Source organism: Littorina saxatilis, linkage group LG15, assembly GCF_037325665.1.
Source record: "Littorina saxatilis isolate snail1 linkage group LG15, US_GU_Lsax_2.0, whole genome shotgun sequence".
NCBI classification, from domain to species: domain Eukaryota; kingdom Metazoa; phylum Mollusca; class Gastropoda; order Littorinimorpha; family Littorinidae; genus Littorina; species Littorina saxatilis.
In genome coordinates this window covers 35,261,094-35,281,012 of record NC_090259.1, presented here as the reverse complement: position 1 = coordinate 35,281,012, position 19,919 = coordinate 35,261,094, and the positions used below count along the sequence as shown (strand labels likewise).

The 19,919-nt window shown below is 41.4% G+C and overlaps 1 protein-coding gene across 2 annotated transcripts; it reads left to right on the top strand.

The window, feature by feature from the left end:
• The first annotated feature begins 5,001 nt into the window (after window positions 1–5,001).
• Window positions 5,002–18,736, top strand: LOC138949157 (echotoxin-2-like). Of its 2 annotated transcripts, none has more exons than XM_070320920.1 (5): window positions 5,002–5,138; window positions 11,660–11,883; window positions 13,387–13,543; window positions 13,898–14,060; window positions 18,196–18,736. In XM_070320920.1, exons 2-5 carry the CDS (start codon window positions 11,668–11,670, stop codon window positions 18,326–18,328), a joined length of 669 nt encoding a protein of 222 aa, XP_070177021.1. In that variant the 5' UTR covers window positions 5,002–5,138; window positions 11,660–11,667; the 3' UTR covers window positions 18,329–18,736. The 2 variants fall into 2 exon arrangements, with proteins under 2 accessions (XP_070177021.1, XP_070177020.1); XM_070320919.1 differs by lacking the exon at window positions 5,002–5,138 and adding an exon at window positions 7,845–7,911.
• The last annotated feature ends 1,183 nt before the right edge of the window (window positions 18,737–19,919 follow it).

The window sequence follows — 19,919 nt, the reverse complement described above, 5'->3', positions numbered from 1 at the left end:
TTAAACAAGACCCTCAGAGAGTACCTCCGTTGCTCCTTAAAATGGAATGTGAATAGTGTGTTGGTTGTGTTGACCGTCAGAATTATTTTAAGAACCAGGCTGCTGCAGTCAGTTGCCATGTTTCGCATATTGTAGGGTTACCTTGCTGCATAGGTAAAGTGGCTTGTATAACCTGACTATTCTGTTTCAAAACACTGTTTATATTTGTGTAGGTTGTAGTCATCATAACTAATCGCATTTTGCCATTTGTTTCAGAAAGGAGGTTAACCTACAAGATCGACGCTATGTCAGATATGCCTCAGCCACATGAAGACTTCCGAATTTAGATCCACTCGGCATGGTGACAAGTCTTGATGAAAAGTATGGGACTGAGGACAGCAGTGGAAAAAGTGGCCACATGGCAGGTACCTATTGCTTTGTGTCTGCAGTGCAAAAGACAGATAAGCTGATGGTAAATTTGCAAATGAACACAGTGCGTGTGTGTGTGTGAGGATTGCACAAGATCTCATTCAAGGACAACTGCACCAACAACAAATATTATACACAGTCATTTTATCTGTTTGCCTTCTTTTGAAAATTATACATGGAGTTGATATGATGCGTTAGTTTTAACTGTGTGTGTGTGTGCGTGTGTGTGTGTGTGTGTGTGTGTGTGTGTGTGTGACGGATGAGTTTGTGTTACTGTTTGTTGATTTCTTACGGGAGCCTTGAAGGTTTCGCCTCTTGTTTTTTATTGCATGGTTTTATTTCTAAACGCAACATTTTTGACTCACGATATATGCTCAAACAGAAATAAAAGAAATGACCCTGTTGAAATTGGATTTTTGGACACAAAAACTTTAGACCCATCACCTCTATGCTGTCGTCCACCTTGAGTCAACTTTAAGTTTAGAACAATCCGACGTCACAAAGGCGTTGCGAAGCGGTCGAAGTCATGGACATGGTCCCCGAGTACAGATCTATGGGTCGAAGTTCATGTAATTGTTTCTTAACTCAATGGACATCTGGGCCACGTGATGATACAGTGTAACAAGAAAATTGGTTGATTAAAATCAACATGGCGGAAGCAATGTTTTCATAAAAGAAGCGGTAGTGTACGGGCACATGTTGTATTTGGCTTACCTGTGTTGCAGAGTATTTGAAAATACTGACATAGGCATAAAAACATGCAAAGAAGAGTGATAAGTCCCTGTTGTGAATATAGTCAAGTGGATAAATTTATTACTTATGTATCACACTAGTTTTACTGCTACAACAGTCCCTCTCATGAACGGACACCCTAGGGCCAGTGCAAACCTGTCCGGACATTGCAGGTCACGGGAGAGGCCCTCCCCCCATCACACACACTGACGGACTGAGTGAGTCTTTGCTACTGGTGAACGAGCTCTTCTTGTACTAAAACAATAAGGTCAAACTACTACAACGTATAACTGAAAGAAAAAACAAGTCGCGTAAGGCGAAAATACAACATTTAGTCAAGTAGCTGTCGAACGTCACAGAATGAAACTGAGCGCAATGCAACGCAGCAAGACCGTATACTCGTAGCATCGTCAGTCCACCGCGCACGGCAAAGGCAGTGAAATTGACAGGAAGAGCGGGGTAGTACTTGCGCTGAGAAGGATAGCACGCTTTTCTGTACCTCTCTTTGTTTTAACTTTCTGAGCGTATTTTTAATCCAAACATATCATATCTATATGTTTTTGGAATCAGGAACCGACAAGGAATAAGATGAAAGTGTTTTTAAATTGATTTCAAAACTTTAATTTTGATAATAATTTTTATATATTTAATTTTCAGAGCTTGTGTTTAATCCGAATATAACATATTTATATGTTTTTGGAATCAGCAAATGATGGAGAATAAGATGAACGTAAATTTGGATCGTTTTAGAAAAAAATAATTTTTTTTACAATTTTCAGATTTTTAATGACCAAAGTCATTAATTAATTTTTAAGCCACCAAGCTGAAATGCAATACCGAAGTCCGGGCTTCGTCGAAGACTACTTGATCAAAATTTCAACCAATTTGGTTGAAAATGAGAGCATGACAGTGCCGCCTCAACTTTCACGAAAAGCCGGATATGACGTCATCAAAGACATTTATCAAAAAAATGAAAAAAACGTTCGGGGATATCATACCCAGGAACTCTCATGTCAAATTTCATAAAGATCGGTCCAGTAGTTTGGTCTGAATCGCTCTACACGCACGCACGCACACACGCACAGACATACAATCGTTTCGATTCCCCCTCGATGTTAAAACATTTAGTCAAAACTTGACTAAATGTAAAAACTGTCCTGTAGAAATGACGTTTAAATGAACGGTGTCAGAAAAAGAGAGATAAAAGAAATCGAGAGAGAGAAAAAGATTGAGAGAGAGACAGATACACATACAGACACGAAGGCAGAGCGAGGGAGAGACGGAGAGAGTTGCATGGAGTGTACGTGACAGACAGTGTGTGTTGCTATAAACAAACAGACGAGGTGCAGCTCATTTCCGAAACAGCGCAATTGGGACAACAGTGACATGATACTGTTTGAATTCCAAAAAAGCGCAGCTCATTTCCGGAACAGCACAGATAACAAAGTTGGTTTCAACAACTGATCTCGTGAGAACGGTAACAAACGACTCATGTCACCTCTCCGAACGCATTGCAATAGATGTCCGCTCCTGCGTCCATCAATAACTATCCCGAAATTGCTTTGAAAAAAAGCTCCACTCCCATTTTGGCGCATACCGTTTCGCCGCTATCCCATTTCGCCCCCATCCCATTTTTGAGACATTTCACAAGCCAAGCGTCATTTTACTACCGTGTCATACCACAAGCGCCTCATGCCATTTTGCCGCCATCCCTATTTCGCGACATTTTGGATTACGGCAAATTGGGATTTGTCGTAAATAGAATGTCTCTCCAGCTGCATGACGCAATATAGTAAAGTGAGGCTTGGCAAGTAGAATGAAACGAAAATGGGATGGTGGCCGCCAAATGGGATGGCGTCAAAATGGGATGTGGAGCTAGTGGTATATATAAGGCACTATAGCAAGTCAAGTTAATAAGATGACCTGGGAGCCGATTCTCTGATCGATTGGAACACTCAACCTTCATCATGCGAGGCCAGTGTGTTATCCACTGGGATATTGCATCCGTTAAGCAAACACAAAAACAAACAAACAAACAAGAAAGCAGGCAAACAAGCAAACAAACACACACACAACGTGGCACACACACACACATACACACACGCACACACGCACACCGTGCTCACCGTGGCACACACACACACACACACACACACACACACACACATACTGACACTCACAGTACACACACTCACATACACACACTGGCACACACACACACACTGACACACACTGACACACACTGACACACACTGACATACATACACACACTCACACACACACCAACACACACACACATACACGCTCACGCGCGCTGGCAGACACATATATCAATTTATCAACAACACACACACTTACACACAACATACACTGTGACACACAAAACATTCACACACAAAACACATACACACACACACGTACACTGACACACACAGTTCACACACACACACACTGACACACACGGTACACACACTCACACACACACACATAACACACACACACACGCTTGCGCGCGCGCTGGCAGACACAAATCAATGTATCAATAACACACACACTCATACACACACACAACATACACACACAAAACATACACACACAAAACACACATACACACACACATACACACACAAACACACAAACACACACTCACACACACGCGCGCGCGCGCTGGCCGCAACACAAATCAATTAATCAATAACACACACTCACACACACACACACACACACAAACACACACACACACACACACACACACACACACACACTCCTAAAATGTGCATCTAAAAATCGTGTTCTTCGATACCGTATTAACTAAATATAAGGAATACATAACATAGCAAACAGCATCAGTTTTATTTTGCTTTTTTTGGGCGAGATGCCAAATATCCTTCGCTGCCTCGTTTGCATAATCACCTAGAGCATGCGGTCAGGTGTCATCGGATCAATACTTAAAGGCATATGTACGCGCTCCCGTGTTTACAAAGTGTAGTTTGCCCATAATCGATGTCAAACGCACCATAAGACCATATAATGACGATATGTCACCATGCGCGGACCATAATACATGCATTACAGCTTGTTCTAGCCTCTGAAAAAGTGAGGATGTCAACAAAGCCGCGGTGTTAGCTCCCTTGCATCAACGTTACATGTGTTGCCAAATCTATAAATAGGACGATCCAGATCAAAATGAAAATTAACATATCTCAACATTGAAGGGGTCCTAGACCACAATATTTTGCAGGGAACTTAATTTAGCATGTCTCCAGCTGTTGGTAAAGCAATTAGCGTGTATAGTCATCGAGTACATATGCCTTTAAAGTGTTGGTTATATTTAGCATCTGCTTTTCGTGCGCGCGTGCGTGTTTGTGTGTGTATGTGTGTGTGTGTGTGTAGCTTAGCTATTTGGCGGGAAGTAACATTAATTTTTTCAAAGCAAATTTTAAATTGTATTGGAGAAAATTGTGTGGATGAGACGACGGCGAGGTTATGGGAGCAAAGCAAGTGTTTCTTCCCAAAAAGTTGTCTTCTATTCGTGGTAGGACGAAATCATTATATGCACAGTCGGGTCACCATTTATAAGACCTGGCGACCCTTAAGACAGCATTTGGCAGCATTTGTACGCGCCACAGGAGTAGACGTTTGAAAGACACGAACGAGGAAGGAGGAGAACGAAACTATTCCATACAAAAATTCCACCCTGCACTTAGAACAGTTAGAGGCAGTGGACCTTCCAAATGGATGGATGGTCTTATCCAAAGTGAAAGCCTGGACAGATCTGAGATGGCGAATCGGATTGTTTGCACAGGACTTGAAGGACTGTGCCTGTACCATACTTAACTAGGACTGAATCTTTAAAGGTTGTTTCTACATGTATGTCACTTCTGTATGGAACATCTGTTGCCAGCTGCTACTCCGCATTGAGTTTATTGGGCTGCTTGCTTTATCAACACCATGTAATGGTCTGTTAGTCATCGGATAGCTGTTCACCAAGTCAAGAGGTAAGACTCTACCAGTCTGTTTGTCTGTCTTCATGTGTATGTTTGTTTGTTTGTTTGTTTGCTTAACGCCCAGCCGACCACGAAGGGCCATATCAGGGCGGTGCCGCTTTGACATAAGCTACTCACAAAAAGTTAAGGATCACTTACACACAAATTCATAACTTTCCAAATAAAAAAGCCAATGCGTTGGTATTTGGCAAACGTTTAGTTCAATGCTTTAGTGATAACGATACAACATTTCCTTCAATTTTGAGCAATCGTTTGGTCTGTACATTTTATCAAAGTGTGTACGTATCAAAATTTAATTTCACAAAGTCGTTGAAATCACAAGACATGGCATTCAGATGCTCCCAAAAGTTCAGTAATGCGTGTAACCGCTCTGGCTGTTCTGGCACTCGACGCAGCGAGTCTTCATAGAGTTGACCAGGGTGGTGAAGATCATCTGTGGAAGCGCCTGCCACTCAGCCTGCAGCATCTGGTAGAGGTGCTGGACATCCCTGGGAGGGGGGTGGTTGCTCCTCACTTTGCGATCCAACTCATCCCAGAGGTTCTCAATCGGGTTGAGATCGGGACTGCATGCTGGCCATTCCATTATGTTGACTCCAGACTGCTGCAGGAAGTCGTTGACCACCCTTGCCCTGTGGGGGCGAGCGTTGTCATCCTGGTAGACAGCCTGCGGTCCAATCTGCTGCAGCGGTCGAAGGATCTCATCCCGGTATCGGAGGCCAGTCAGGTTACCCTGTACATGAAACAAAGGTGTTCTGTGGTGAAGGCTGAAGGCCCCCCCAGACCATTACAGAACCTCCACCAAAGGCCACCTTTTCTTGGACAGTGGCGTCACTGTAGCGTTCCCCTTGGCGCCTCCAGACCCTCAGTCGGTCGTGGTTGTGGTTCAGGGTGAAGCGTGATTCATCACTGAACAGGACGGACCATTGCTGACGTGTCCACCTCACGTGACGTCTGCAGAAGGCGCGGCGTGCTGCCCTATGGGCTGGAGTTAAGCGTGGCCGTACAGCTGGGCGACGAGAATTAACGGAGGTTAAACCCATGAAGGCGATTCCGTATGGTCTGCTGGCTGATGTTGGTGTTAGTAGCCACCCTCAGCTGCCTTCGAATAATGCTTGAAGAGGCTGTTCTTGTTTGCAAGGCTAGTCGTTCAATGAGACGATCTTCACGTAGAGTTGTCTTCTTTGGTCGCCCAGGTTTGCGTCTTTCCTGGACTCTCCCAGTGGCTGTGAAACATTGAATCAGTCTGACAATGACCGAGATGGACACGTGAAGTCGCCTGGCCACTTCTCGCTTGGGGACACCATCTTGGAACCATGCAACAGCTCGTCCCCTCTCAAACTCGTTCAATTTTCGTCGTGGAGGCATTGTCAGATAATGCCTAATACTGGTGGTATGTCTTCTCAAAAAGCCAAGCAAGTGACAGCATCTCACACATAAACAGCAGTGCTTGCACGTGCATAATGTTTTTTCCATGTGGCTTGTGCAATGTGTTCGGGCTGAACGGTCCAAAACAAGGTTCTTTTTCGCAAGTTTCCGCTGTTTCTTTTGCTATCAAGCTCAGTAGTAGAGAATCCCGTGCAATGTTCCCTCTAACACAACATCGCCCACTTACAGCTGAACAAGAATTCATAACAATTTGGTTTGACTGAGAAATAAATAACAGTAGCGAATTGATTTTATTTAGCACCTGTTTTCTCATAGTGATCCTTAACTTTTTGTGAGTAGTGTATAACGTGCGCCACACACAAGACAGAAGTCGCAGCACAGGCTTCATGTCTCACCCAGTCACATTATTCTGACACCGGACCAACCAGTCCTAACACTAACCCCATAATGCCAGACGCCAGGCGGAGCAGCCACTAGATTGCCAATTTTAAAGTCTTAGGTATGACCCGGCCGGGGTTCGAACCCACGACCTCCCGATCACGGGGCGGACGCCTTACCACTAGGCCAACCGTACCGGTCATGTGTATGTGTGTGTGTGTGTGTGTGTGTGTGACTTGAGGCAAGGAAGCTTTGAGTGTATACTGCTAGTTTTAGTGAATGTATTTTTAAATTTATGCTGTCCAGTGTTGTTTTTAAATTAATGTTGTTGATCAGTTTGTATAAGTGATGCGTGTGTTGGTGTACATATGGCTGGATTGAAATGTTTCTTAACCGCAATGTCATCACAAATTCCCAACCTTGGGCAATTAAAGATTCTGTATTCTGTATATTCTGTATCAGTGTGTGTGTATGTGCTCATGTGGGCATGTTTGTATTTAAACTTCTGTTTGTTAGTAAAATGAGCGAGTTAGAGAGAGAGAGGTAAAGACTGAGGGTGTGTGTGTGTGTGTGCGTGCGTGCGTGCGTGTGTGTGTGTGTGTGCCTGTCTGTCTCTGTCTGTATGCCTGTGCCTGTCTGCATGTCTGTGTTCATGCCTGCCGGCTGTGTTTGTGTGTGTGTGTGTGGGGGGGGGGGGGGGCGTCCCGGAACTGATAAACCCTTCGGCGTATATTTGTACTTTAGTGTTTGTCACGAACATCTTTTTCGTCAGTCCACACACTTATACGTGCATGGGAATGGGGAAATTCTCGTAGCGTGCACCGTGCACAGAGGTGCGGCGTGCACCGTGCATGGAGCTTTTTCGTAACGTGCACCGTGGATCACCGTGCATGGCAATTTTGGCCTCAACGTGCACGTGCACAGACCCCCCCATGGTGACCCTCTCCAATGTGCATCGCATCCGTCCAAGACGGTAGGGCGGGTCTTCCCCCTTCAACAGGTATGCATATCTGATGTAACTGTGACCAACATGGAGGCGGCATTGAGGCAGACTGGCTTACAATAGAAGGCTGATCTACCGATCATCTACTATTCTCATAACACCTGTGGCCAGGATCGATAAAATTTTTCAGCAGCCGTTCGATATTAAGTGTAACCCGTGTCAGTGTCACGGCCATTTTGCTTCTGTTGTCAGAAGCCGTTTAAAGAACTGATCAATAGCATGAACTTGAGGTAGTGATGCTATGACATAATCAGATGGTGATTTCATACCTGGCAAGTTTTAGTAATTGACTTACTCCTTTAGACACCATTATGCTTATGGTATAATTCTGTCTAGTCTGAAAACTATAGCCCTTCTCGTTTCTCCTTTCATCTCCCTGTTTGCTGTTTATTTGCTTGTCTGTCTGTTTGACTGTCGGTCATTCTGTCATTCGCTCTGTCTGTTGCAAAGTGTCGTCTTTTCTTCGTGAAATGTGCAGTCGGCTGTACTCTGTTTTCGAAGGACGTTTAAATGAAGATTTCCTCTCGGAGGAGATAACCAAGGATCACTGCTAATCATACACGATCGGTCATCCCCACGCAAAACGTAACCGCTGCTGACTTTTGTCCACCTGCTTAAACCCGAACCAATAAATCTTCAGTAGGGGAAGGGCTCCTAATATGGACCACTTTTTGTTTCATGCTAATAACTAGCTTGTTTTCTTGCGAAGAAGTTTCATTTTGTGTTTGGTAGTCCTTCTCTCTTAAGTGAACCGTTAGGCCTAATTAGAGTGAAATAGCTTTGATAGACATTCAGCAAAAATTAAATACAGAAAAAATCCCAAAGGGTCCATATTAGGCGCCCAGGCTCCTAATATGGACCAGTGAAGCGGCCTTCACGAATCACTGTCAAAAGCCTCCTATACTTCAAAATAACATGATACAACTTATTGTGCATGTCAGACTAATTTAAATATGCTTTAGATTTATCTGTTTCGGGTTGATGAGAGCATTATTTGAAGCACACCAGGAAACTAAAGAAGCATATCAAAAACAGAGTGAAAATAAGTGAAATTATCAACTTCTGCAAAAAGAAGACAATTTGATATATTTTTTTGAAAGCTCGAGGGCTAGTTATAGGTTATTTTCAGCAAGCTTCTTAATGAATTAATAAAAATAGCCTTTAGCTTTTATTTTCTTCGATTTGTTGAAGGTGGTCCATATTAGGGGACTCACACATACTTTGAGATTTTGATATTATTTTTTGTTTGCAGTAGAAACTCGGGGTCAAAACTGCTAAAATGTAACAAATACGGTCTTAGCTGTCATATATAGCCATTTTTGTGTGATAAAAGCTTTGGCTGTGGACAGAAACGAGTCCGTTTTAGGCGTCAAAGTTAGAGTGAACGCTGCCAAAAGTGAAAAAAAGATAAAAAGCCTAACGGTTTTAAAGTTTGTGTTTCTGCAACTGTTTTGACATGCGCAAGTTATCCAGATAGGGTGAATACAGCGAATGAAATTGTTTTTAGCGCTCTAGCGCCGTTAGTTTGTCAGATTAAGAGGTGGTCCATATTAGGAGCCGGTCCATATTAGGAGCCCTTCCCCTACGATGCCACTGGACATTGCAAGGTGCTCAGTTATACATCAGCATTAAAACGATGATAATAACATTTGCGTCGGGCCATATACAGTCTAGATAAACTGTGACTTAGGGGAAGGGCTCCTAATATGGACCACTTATTGTTTCATGCTGATAACTAGCTTGTTTTCTTGCGAAGAAGTTTTATTTTGTGTTTGGTAGTCCTTCTCTCTTACGTTAACCGTTAGGCCTAATTAGGGTGAAATAGCTTTGATAGACATTCAGCAAAAATTAAATACAGAAAAAATCACAAAGGGTCCATATTAGGAGCCTGGGCGCCTAATATGGACCATTGAAGCGGCCTTCACGAATCACTGTAAAAAGCCCCCTATATTTCAAAATAACATGATACAACTTAGTGTACAAGTCAGCCTAATTAAAATATGCTCTGGATTTATAGATCTGTTTCGGGTTGATGAGAGCATTATTTGAAACACACCAGGAAACTAAAGAAGCTTATAATCAAAAACAGAGTGAAAATAAGTGAAATTATCAACTTCCACGAAAAGAAGACTTTTTGTTGCATTTGTTTTAAATCTTGAGGGCTAGTTATAGGTTATTTCCAGCAAGCTTCTTAATGAATTAATGAAAATAGCCTTTAGCTTTTATTTTCTTCGATTTGTTGAAGGTGGTCCATATTAGGGGACTCGCTTATACTTTGAGATTTTGCTATTATTTTTTGTTTGCAGTAGAAACTCGGGGTCAACACTGCTAAAATGTAACAAATACGGTTTTAGCTGTCATATATAGCAATTTTTGTGTGATAAAAGCTTTGGCTGTGGACAGAAACGAGTCCGTTTTAGGCGGCAAATTTAGAGTAAACGCTGCCAAAAATGAAAAAAAGAGAAAAAGCCTGACGGTTTTGAGATTTCTGTTTCTGCAATTGTTTTGACATGTGCAAGTTATCCAGAGAGGGTGAATACAGCGAATAAAACTTGTTTGAGCGCTCTAGCGCCGTTAGTTTGTCAGAACAGAAGGTGGTCCATATTAGGAGCCGGTCCACATTAGGAGGTAGCTCTGTTTTACGGCTCCAGCTCTTTCAGGACCTTTGACACTTCCTCGATATTTCAAACGGAGGAGTATTAGCGATACTCTTCCTGAACACTGAGAAAATTCGCTTTTCTCTGTCATAAGCTTTCACCGGATCAAGCGTTGGACTACACGGTCCGGATGATGTGGGTCGTGTACGACCCATACTTTCCAAAGAAGGATTCAACGTAAAAAGTATGGGTCGTACAGGACCCACGCCATCCGAATAGGGATAGACGTTTTGCTGCCTCTTTGCAGGGTATGGGTCGTACACGACCCACACCATCTGAACAAGGATAAACAACGTAAAATTCCTTTCGTCATTCCATATGGGTCGTCCACGACCCACATCATCTGGACTGTGTAGTTCAAGTTACGTCATCGTTGATTTGTTTTTTTACAAAGATAATCTTTCAAAAGTTGGGCACTGGGAAGGTCGTATGGTGATTGGAGATTACCTGATTTCTCAATTAAAAACTCCAAATAGTTTTAGAGATAAAGACGATTTTGTGAGGCTCTGGGTCGTCCACGACCCACGAAGCTCGGTGAAGGTTTTAAAGGCACACTCAGATTCACGTAAACCATCCGTTTCTGGTCACAGACACTGTCAGGCTTTGACACACAGTACAAACACCCTTTCGTTTAAACACTCATCGCTTGAGAACATCCTAGGTGCCCTCCGTAAAGAGCGAGCATTTTTCACAGAATTTATTTTTGCGTGGCCAGCCGGATTTACCATTGGACACATCGGACGCCTCGTTTTGGCGCTAGAACTAACTTTTAAAATCTAAATGATAAATTGACAGCTTGTTACACAAACATTCTTAAATCATGAAAGAATTATTTTGTCATCAAATTTCAAACCCAAATTAAAGCAATAATTCCCTTGTCATTCCATTAAAACTTTATATGCCAGTGAAGGCCGTTCACTTAACTATCAGGATCACCTTTTGGATTAAATATTTATTTTACAGGGATCACGTGACCGCCGCTCAAATGTTGTTAAACTCGTCATAGGATTGTTCACGTGTTCAAACAATTCATGTTTTTGCATGTCTACAGAAAAAAAAATAACCAAATCTATCTATCCTCCTACCAGACACAAAAATGATCACTCCAGCAATGGTCAGCGCAGCCGAAGGGGCAGTGTCCCCCGGGGCGTCCTTGCAGCAAGCCGCTGCTGACACTGACCGCACGGTGACCTGTTACCTGAAGGTGGTCAACACCACACGGTTTCCTCTTACGGACTGCTATGTCAGCACTCAGGGCGGGGAGCTGCAGATTCCGCCTTCCAACATTGGTCCTGGGACTGCTGAAGCTATGGCAAGTACGCTATGTGTAACCTGGCTCCATTGGGGGAGCTTCATGAGGTGGCTTTATTGATTACTATCAAAAACTCAAAATTGTGCATATTTATTTTCTAAATCATATGGTTTTCACAAATCAAATTAATAGCTTTTAACAATCACCACTTGAAAGTCAGGCCTTGTGATAGTCATGTATACAATTGCTGTAGTTCTGCCACTTTTCACATTCCACACACACTCCACAGACAAAGGCTCGGGTACAGATACACTCTGTATGTCGGCTGTGTGTCTGTGTGTGTGTGTGTGTGTCTCTCTCTCTCTCTCTCTCTCTCTCTCTCTCTCTCTCTCTCTCAATCTCTATGTCACTATTAGTTGCACGTCATTACCAAATGAGAAAGAGAGAGAGAGATGCTGACTGACCTATCTTTATTTATAAGCTTAAAGGCACAGTAAGCCTCCCGTAAACCATCACAGAGCTCCCCGAGCGTCTAAATACAGCACAAGCATACTTCCATTTGAACGCTCACCGAACGGGAACATCCTGGCTGCTTTCTGTCGAGCGTGAGACATTTTCAAAGAATTTATTTTCGTAGACTTGTTCCGTTAACAACAACGGCGCCTCGTTTTTGCGCTAGACCTAACTTTTAAAATCTAAATAATAAATTGACAGCTTGTTACACAAACATTCTTTAATCATAAAAGAATTCGTTTTTCATCAAGACAAGATCAGAACAATTCGAAGTTGTGAAAGTTTAAAAAAAAGAAAAGCCCGGAAGCAGGGTCACGCAAGGGTCGTAGCAGACGACGGCCGGTTTATCAGTGCAAATCGCCGTTCCTCTCAACAGTCAAAAGCCATCGCTAGAGTTCTTGTGAACCACAGCCGTTGTTTCGTGCATAAAAAAAACGTGCTATTGTAGATAAGCTCACGTCGAGTCGCATTCAAATGACTAACTATGACGACTGCATTGTGAAAAGGGAAAACTGGATCACACGGGTTCACGATGGCTCAGGGGTAAGATAAACCACGCAAAAATAAATTCTTTGAAAATTGTTCGCTCTTTACGGAGGGCACCTAGGATGTTCTCAATTGGTGAGTGTTTAAATGAAATGGTGTTTGTACTGTGTGTAAAAGCCTGACAGTATCTGTGATGGTTTACGGGAGGCTTACTCTGCCTTTAAAACGATGTCAACGCACAATGACTTTATTACAACATGTCCTTAGACAAACCAACCATGCAATATAAGCGCAGAGAGAGAGAGACAGAGAGAGACAGACATACAGACAGACACTGACTGAGACAGAGAAAACGCCGACCACACCTACTGCTGCTGCTGATGATGATGATGCAAACGACACAAAGTTGACAATAACACTCACGAAATGCAAACTTGATTCAGTCATGTGCCTTTCGCAAAAACCGATTAAACAGTTTGCTCAAACATTTTACAAAATGCTAACACAAAAAAGGAAGACGGACGAATCTAGGTTTCGCTCTAGTCCAATGTGTGTCCATGACAGGTGGCCAGAAAGAAAGCGTGGGGGACATCAGGAACGTACGGCACAGTGTCGTGGAGGGTGGGGGACACACGCTACCGTCTGGTCGTCATGTGGCACTGTCCCTGGGACTTCGTCTTCAACGACGCCAACTGGCTGGGCATGGGGATCGTCAAGGAAGGTAGTAGTTTTATTTGTTTATTTATCTATCGTTTTATTTATTATTTATTTACTTATTTTGTGTTATTTATCATTCATTTATCATTTTTATTTATTTTATTAGTTTTTGCATAAAAAGTGCTTTGCATTGCATGAAAACTCTATATGAATGTGCTACTGTGACCTCCCCCCCTCCCCCCTTTTTACAACTCGCTTCCTTTTAAAAATAATTTTTTTCTCAGATGTTTTTGTTCACAACCTTTGAAAACTTACTTCCATTATCTCATTTTCAATATCTGATTTTATTGGATTTTAGGAGGTCTGAAAACGGTGGTACCACTGTATGATGATGATGATGATGATGATGATGATTAAGGTGCCGGAATGAAGGAGAAACAGCCGACCTGGTACGACATCATGTACACAGACGTGGACTGGAACCCAAGCACCAAGGAGTCATGGCGGCAGAATTATGACGGTCTGGATTTCCACAGTCAGCGCTTCCACAGCGACATCACGCCTCTGTCCTTCAGATGCGTGTAAGTTTTTAACACATACAGCACGCCCTGGATCGTGGAACCATTCGGTTGTCGCCTTCCGGTTATATTCGATTTATCATAGAATCATCACTTTATAAAGTTGGCCAACAAATTATTGCAACACATTTCAAACCCAAATTAAAGCATTAATTCCTGTGTCATTTAATTAAAACTGTATATGCCAGTTAAGACCGTTCACTTAACCTCCAGGATCACCTTTTGGATTAAATATTTCTTTTACAGGGATCACGTGACCGCCGCTCAAGTAAGGGTACCCTCAAAATCGACCAGACAAAAACGGAAGAGCCGAATGAAAAATTGACAAGAAATCACAATAGGCAAATCGTTGCAACTTTGACATACGAGAAGAAAGTCAAACCAATTATCTACCCTGAACAGATTGTTTTGTTTTGCTACCTTGCGTATTTCGCGTGCTATGCTATTCCTACTATTGAATTTCAAAGATGCTTTTGATTTTTTCCACACAGTTGGGTCATGATACAGGTTATGAAACATTTTGCAACCATATTTTTGTTGATTTAATTTTAATTTTAATTTAAGCCTGCTTTTGAATATACAATATATGATTACTTAGTGGAAGTCCTAGGTATTTCTGGTATGAAGATATAAAATTAGTACTCGGTAAAGGTATTTTGTCTTCACGTTATTTTCAAATTTTAACGATGTTGAGTTATTTCAGCATTTGTTTCGCTTTTCTGTGATTTTACTACATTATAAAGCTAATACATTTTTTTTTATATAAATAAGCCCCGCCAACGTTTTGTAACATTAAACTAAATATTTTCAAAAAAGTCAAAATTTCATTTTTTGACCATTGTGATTTTTGCGAATTTTGTCATTTTCGGGGAACATTATTTCTTCTTCTTCTTCTTCGTCGTTCGCTGGAACATTATTTCACCACATTACAAAGATACAGCTTAGAAAAAAATAGAGGTGTATGTCGGTTTATCCAGAAAATTTTGCATTTCTACAACAAAAATTGCAAGCGCTGCGTCGACGCAAAATTGACCAACAACGCAAAACAGCAAATAACGCCAAATAATGGAAACTTTGAACGTCAATATCCGGTGTCACTAAAACGCGAAAAGACGCGAAAAGACGCGAAAAGACACGAAAAGACGCGAAAAGACGCGAAAAGACGCGAAAAGACGCGAAAAGTCCTGGTACATGTAACTGTTTTTAGTCGAGATTGGTGATTTAATATAAACAATCATCAAAACATGCACACTCTCTCTCTCTCTCTCTCTCTCTCTCTCTCTCTCTCTCTCTCTCTCTCTCTCTCTCTCTCTCTCTCTCGCATGTGTGTGTGTGTGTGTGTGTGTGTGTGTGTGTGTGAGTGTAAGTGTGTATGAGCTTGTGTGTGCGTGTGTGTGTATACGAGGGTGTGTGTGTGGATGTGTGTTGGTATTCGCTAGCCGTGTCCAGCCAGCTGCACACAATTAACAGTCTCCTTTGGGTGAAGGAAGTTTTTATCTGTTTGAAGTTGGCGGTCATTTGTGAAAAGCTCGCCATAAACGGATCGCTTGGGCCCCAGGTGGTCGTAATGTAATGTGCCGCCAGCTTGACTGGGTATGTTGGGGGAAATCGGCGTTTTGTCAAGTAGATGTTAATTCCTTTGTCGGATCGGATGGATAGAATACCAGCTCAGCTGGCGTGTGGTCAGTTGCGTAACTTTTATGAGTTACCCGGGGTAGCCGCTGATAACACGTTCGTGTGGGAATGTTTGATGCGCTCAGATCAAAGCCTCATTTAAGAGATAGCGAATTCCGTTGCAAGCCCCTGGAGCAAATTTTTGATTGGTGCTTTTGTGAACAAGAAACAATTGACAAGTGGCTCTATCCCATCTCCCCCCTTTCCCCGTCGCGATATAACCTTGAATGGTTGAAAACGACGTTAAACACCAAATAAAGAAAAGAAAAGTAAGGAGGTGATTGTTACAAGAAGGTGTCTTTTCGCGTCTTTTCGCGTCTTTTCGTGTCTTTTCGCGTCTTTTCGAGTTTGAGTGACACCCTCAATATCTCTGAAACTATTTGTCATACACCCTTGAAATTTTGCAACCTTCTTAGTTAGCATGCCGACTACACGCGGAAAACACATTACATACTTGAAGTAATTTTGAAAAAAATTAGTGCACCTACCTAGGTTAACTTTAGTGAACGGTCTTAACTGGCATATGCAGTTTTAATGAAATGACACGGGGATTAATGCTTTAATTTGGGTTTGAAATTTTTTGCAATAATTTTTTGGCCAAGTTTAGATTAATAAAGAAATGACGAGACAGCAGCCAGTGGAACGTGTGAATCTTATAAAACTAAAGGAAACTAGCTAATTCAATGAATTTACAATAATTTCTTTGTGTTCATGTGAATAAAAATCAATGAGGCTGCCGATCAATGTAACTGATCAATTATTTTCTTCCATGATATATTTCACAAGTGTAGATTTCATTGTATTCGTATCTAATTTGTTTACTCTTCCATTTTTTTCTTTTCTCCAACTCTCTCTTTCTTTCTCAAAATAACGCCTTTGGTCCAACTATTACATGTATTTATATTGCTATTCTGATAGACACCTGGGGGAATTCGGGGGTCGTGATTGGATAGGCTCACACAGCCCAATTCCGATCATCCGGCCATATTTCCACGGAGGCGAATGTCCTTTCATATTCGCAATAACAAAGACGCATGTTTCCGGTTTTTTTCGACGTTTATAAAGTACAAGCATACATGGGCAGGTTTGCTTCTGTCACTGGTCGACAGACGATGCAATTTGCACATTTGTTTCCCCTTACCGTACATGTACAAGAAATACATTCCGTGGAAAATTAAGTTAAACAAACCTTGCAAAATTAAGGTAGGTGCATTCGAGCGATGTTTAGCACATAATCAGCAAACTCTCCTTTCCCTATGCAACGTCCATTGTATGCAATGTTGAAATGAAGTTGCCGGTCCAAGTGAAAAATGTAGTCGTTGACTTTCTTCGGAAACAATCCTCGCTCTCTTATCATCCGCATATTTACCACAGTCATCATACGCGAAAACACTATCCCTAGCACTAGCAGAACTCAGACTTTCGAACGGTAAATGAAAGAATACGTAAGCAAGCATGCTACGTGACGTCATATATGAAACCTAGCATATTGACGTAATGCCAAACATCCGGTATCTCGTGTCATCTCCATGGGTTTTTCAATGTTCGGTGATTTCCGGGAATACTCGCGCACTAAACTGTCGTCTGCAATAGGCAACATGGACCATTCTGGTAGCTGTTGCTGACAAAAAAATATTTTCAACACAGAATATTTTGTTAGAATAAACACATTTCGGCTTTAGCCATAAATGATTTTATGACAAGCAAGACAACCACTGCAAATGGTCCGTTTGAGGAAAGCTTAAGCAAGCGCTTAATTCTCAAACGGTTTGCTTGACCCTATTCAGTTTGTTCCATACCTGTGTCCTACTTTTGGAAGGGACGCACATACAGAAGCTGAAAGGAAAAAAGACCAAACAACTTCAGGCGAAAAGTTGACGGGTCAAGTTTTTTGCGTAGCAATAGGGTCCAATATTTAGACTCGAACAAGTACAAGAGTCGTCGGCATTATACTTGTCTCATCTAAATATCGGACCCTATTGGTTTAAAACAAGGTTTTATTCAGTTAGACATGGTACAGTTGTAAAATGAGAAATAATAGGGACACGAACTCAAGCGAACGCTTATATTACGTGCCCTATTGATACGCTGAAAACACAATAGCTGTTAATATAATTGAAATAGTGAGAAAAAAATATGTCCTACATATATTTTTTTTCAGCTCTTTTCGATTTTCCCCGTCTCTACTTTAATTTGTTTTCTTTTCCTTTCTGATTTGGTTTTGGGTATTGTTTGTGTAGGTTTTTTTTTGTTACTACGTTTTGTTTGATTGTTGTTTTGTGTGTAGTTGTGTGTATGTTTTGTGTGTGTGTGGTTTTGTTTTGCTCCTTTCTCTGGTTACTTTTTGTTGTTAATACTTTCTCTATCCCTTTCTATCTTTCAATATTCTGCACTTGTTTTTTGTGTGTGTCGTAAAAATTCAAATTAATCGACATTCAAATTGAGGTGAAATTTGTCTTCTCAGCCACGGAGGTTTCCAGGCGGAAGGAACAATGTCCAATGGCCACAATGCCACTGCCAAAATCACCCTTGTTCCTCTCGAGAAGGACGACTTTGCCCCTGCCATCAAAAAGGAATTGAAGAGCAAAGGATACTGACGTATATCGTGTTAACTGGTCAGATCAGCTCTGGTATTTTACCGAATAAACTGGAAGATACCGGAAAAGCAATTAAACAGACAAGTTGATTTTGTCTGAATGGGTTTTTTGCTTTTAAAAAAAAATTGTTATTACATATGTTAGGTAATCACTGTGTGTTGGACTGGCTGGAAATAAAGAGAGAAAGAGAACACTTACACAAGAAAAATCTGCAAATGGTGAAACACACACAATACACTTGTATGAGGATCTTGAGTTAGTGTATTTATTTTTTATTTTGTTTGGTCGTTTGTTTGTTAATTTATTTGTTTGTTTGTTTAATTTGTTTGTTTTTTCTATGGAAGAATGTCCGTAACTCAGAGGTAGTGTGCCTTTGTTGTAACCATGAATAAAAGATTGGCAAATTTGTTATATATTTTAATGAATTGTTTTTTCTCCCCCCCCCATTTCTCTCTCTCTCTCTCTCTCTCTCTCTCTCTCTCTCTCTCTCTCTCTCTCTCTCTCTCTCTCTCTCTCTCTCTCTCTCTCTCTCTCTCTTCAGACTTCAGACCTCAGACTTCGTAGTGATCCTAAATTGTTTTGGAAAACAATCAAATCTTTGGCATCTAAGGTGGCAGGTGTGATCTCCATTAATACAGAACAGTGGTATCAACATTTTTATAATGTGTTTAACTCTTTTACAAAAGAAAATAATGACCATACTGATTTTGTTGAGGATGGTGTTAATCGGGTATCTGATGGTGATGATGAGGAGGAGATGTATGACATGGATGCGCTTGAACGTGTCATCACGGAAAACGAAGTAAAAGAAGCTATTAGAGTATCAAAGAATGGTAAAGCTGCAGGACCCGATTATTTAATTGGGGAGTTCTTCAAGAATTCCGCCACAGCTGTTGTGCCGTTTCTTACAAAATATTTCAATAAATTGTTTACCTCAGGACTTTACCCTGATGTATGGACGGAAGCCATAATTCATCCCCTTCACAAGAAAGGTGATAAGAATAATCCTGATAATTACAGAGGTATTTCATTATTATGTATATGCAGCAAATTGTATAGCTACATTTTGAACAACAGATTGACGAATTGGTCGAAAAACATGAAATATTAAATGAGAGTCAAGCTGGTTTTCGCAGAGGCTATAGTACCGTTGATCATATTTTTACACTACAAGCTTTGGTACAGAAGCAGTTATTGACACACAAGAAGTTGTATGTTGCTTTTATTGACTTTCGTAAAGCTTTTGATTCAGTTGTAAGAACTACGTTGTGGAAAACTTTGAAGAAAAATGGAGTTAAAGGAAAGATGTACCAGGCGCTCAGCTGTATGTATGACGTGGTAAAAGCAAAAGTGCGATCAGGAAGTGATTTTTCGGACTCCTTTATGTGCCCAAGGGGTCTAAAACAGGGAGAAATTTGTAGTCCAGTTTTGTTTTCTCTACTAATTAATGAGCTAGCTAATGATATTGTCCAGAAGGGAAAACATGGTATTCAACTTATTCCAGACTTTTTGGAAATACTCATTCTGATGTTTGCAGATGATATTATTCTTATTTCAGATTCTGTATGTGGGCTCCAGAATCAGTTAAACA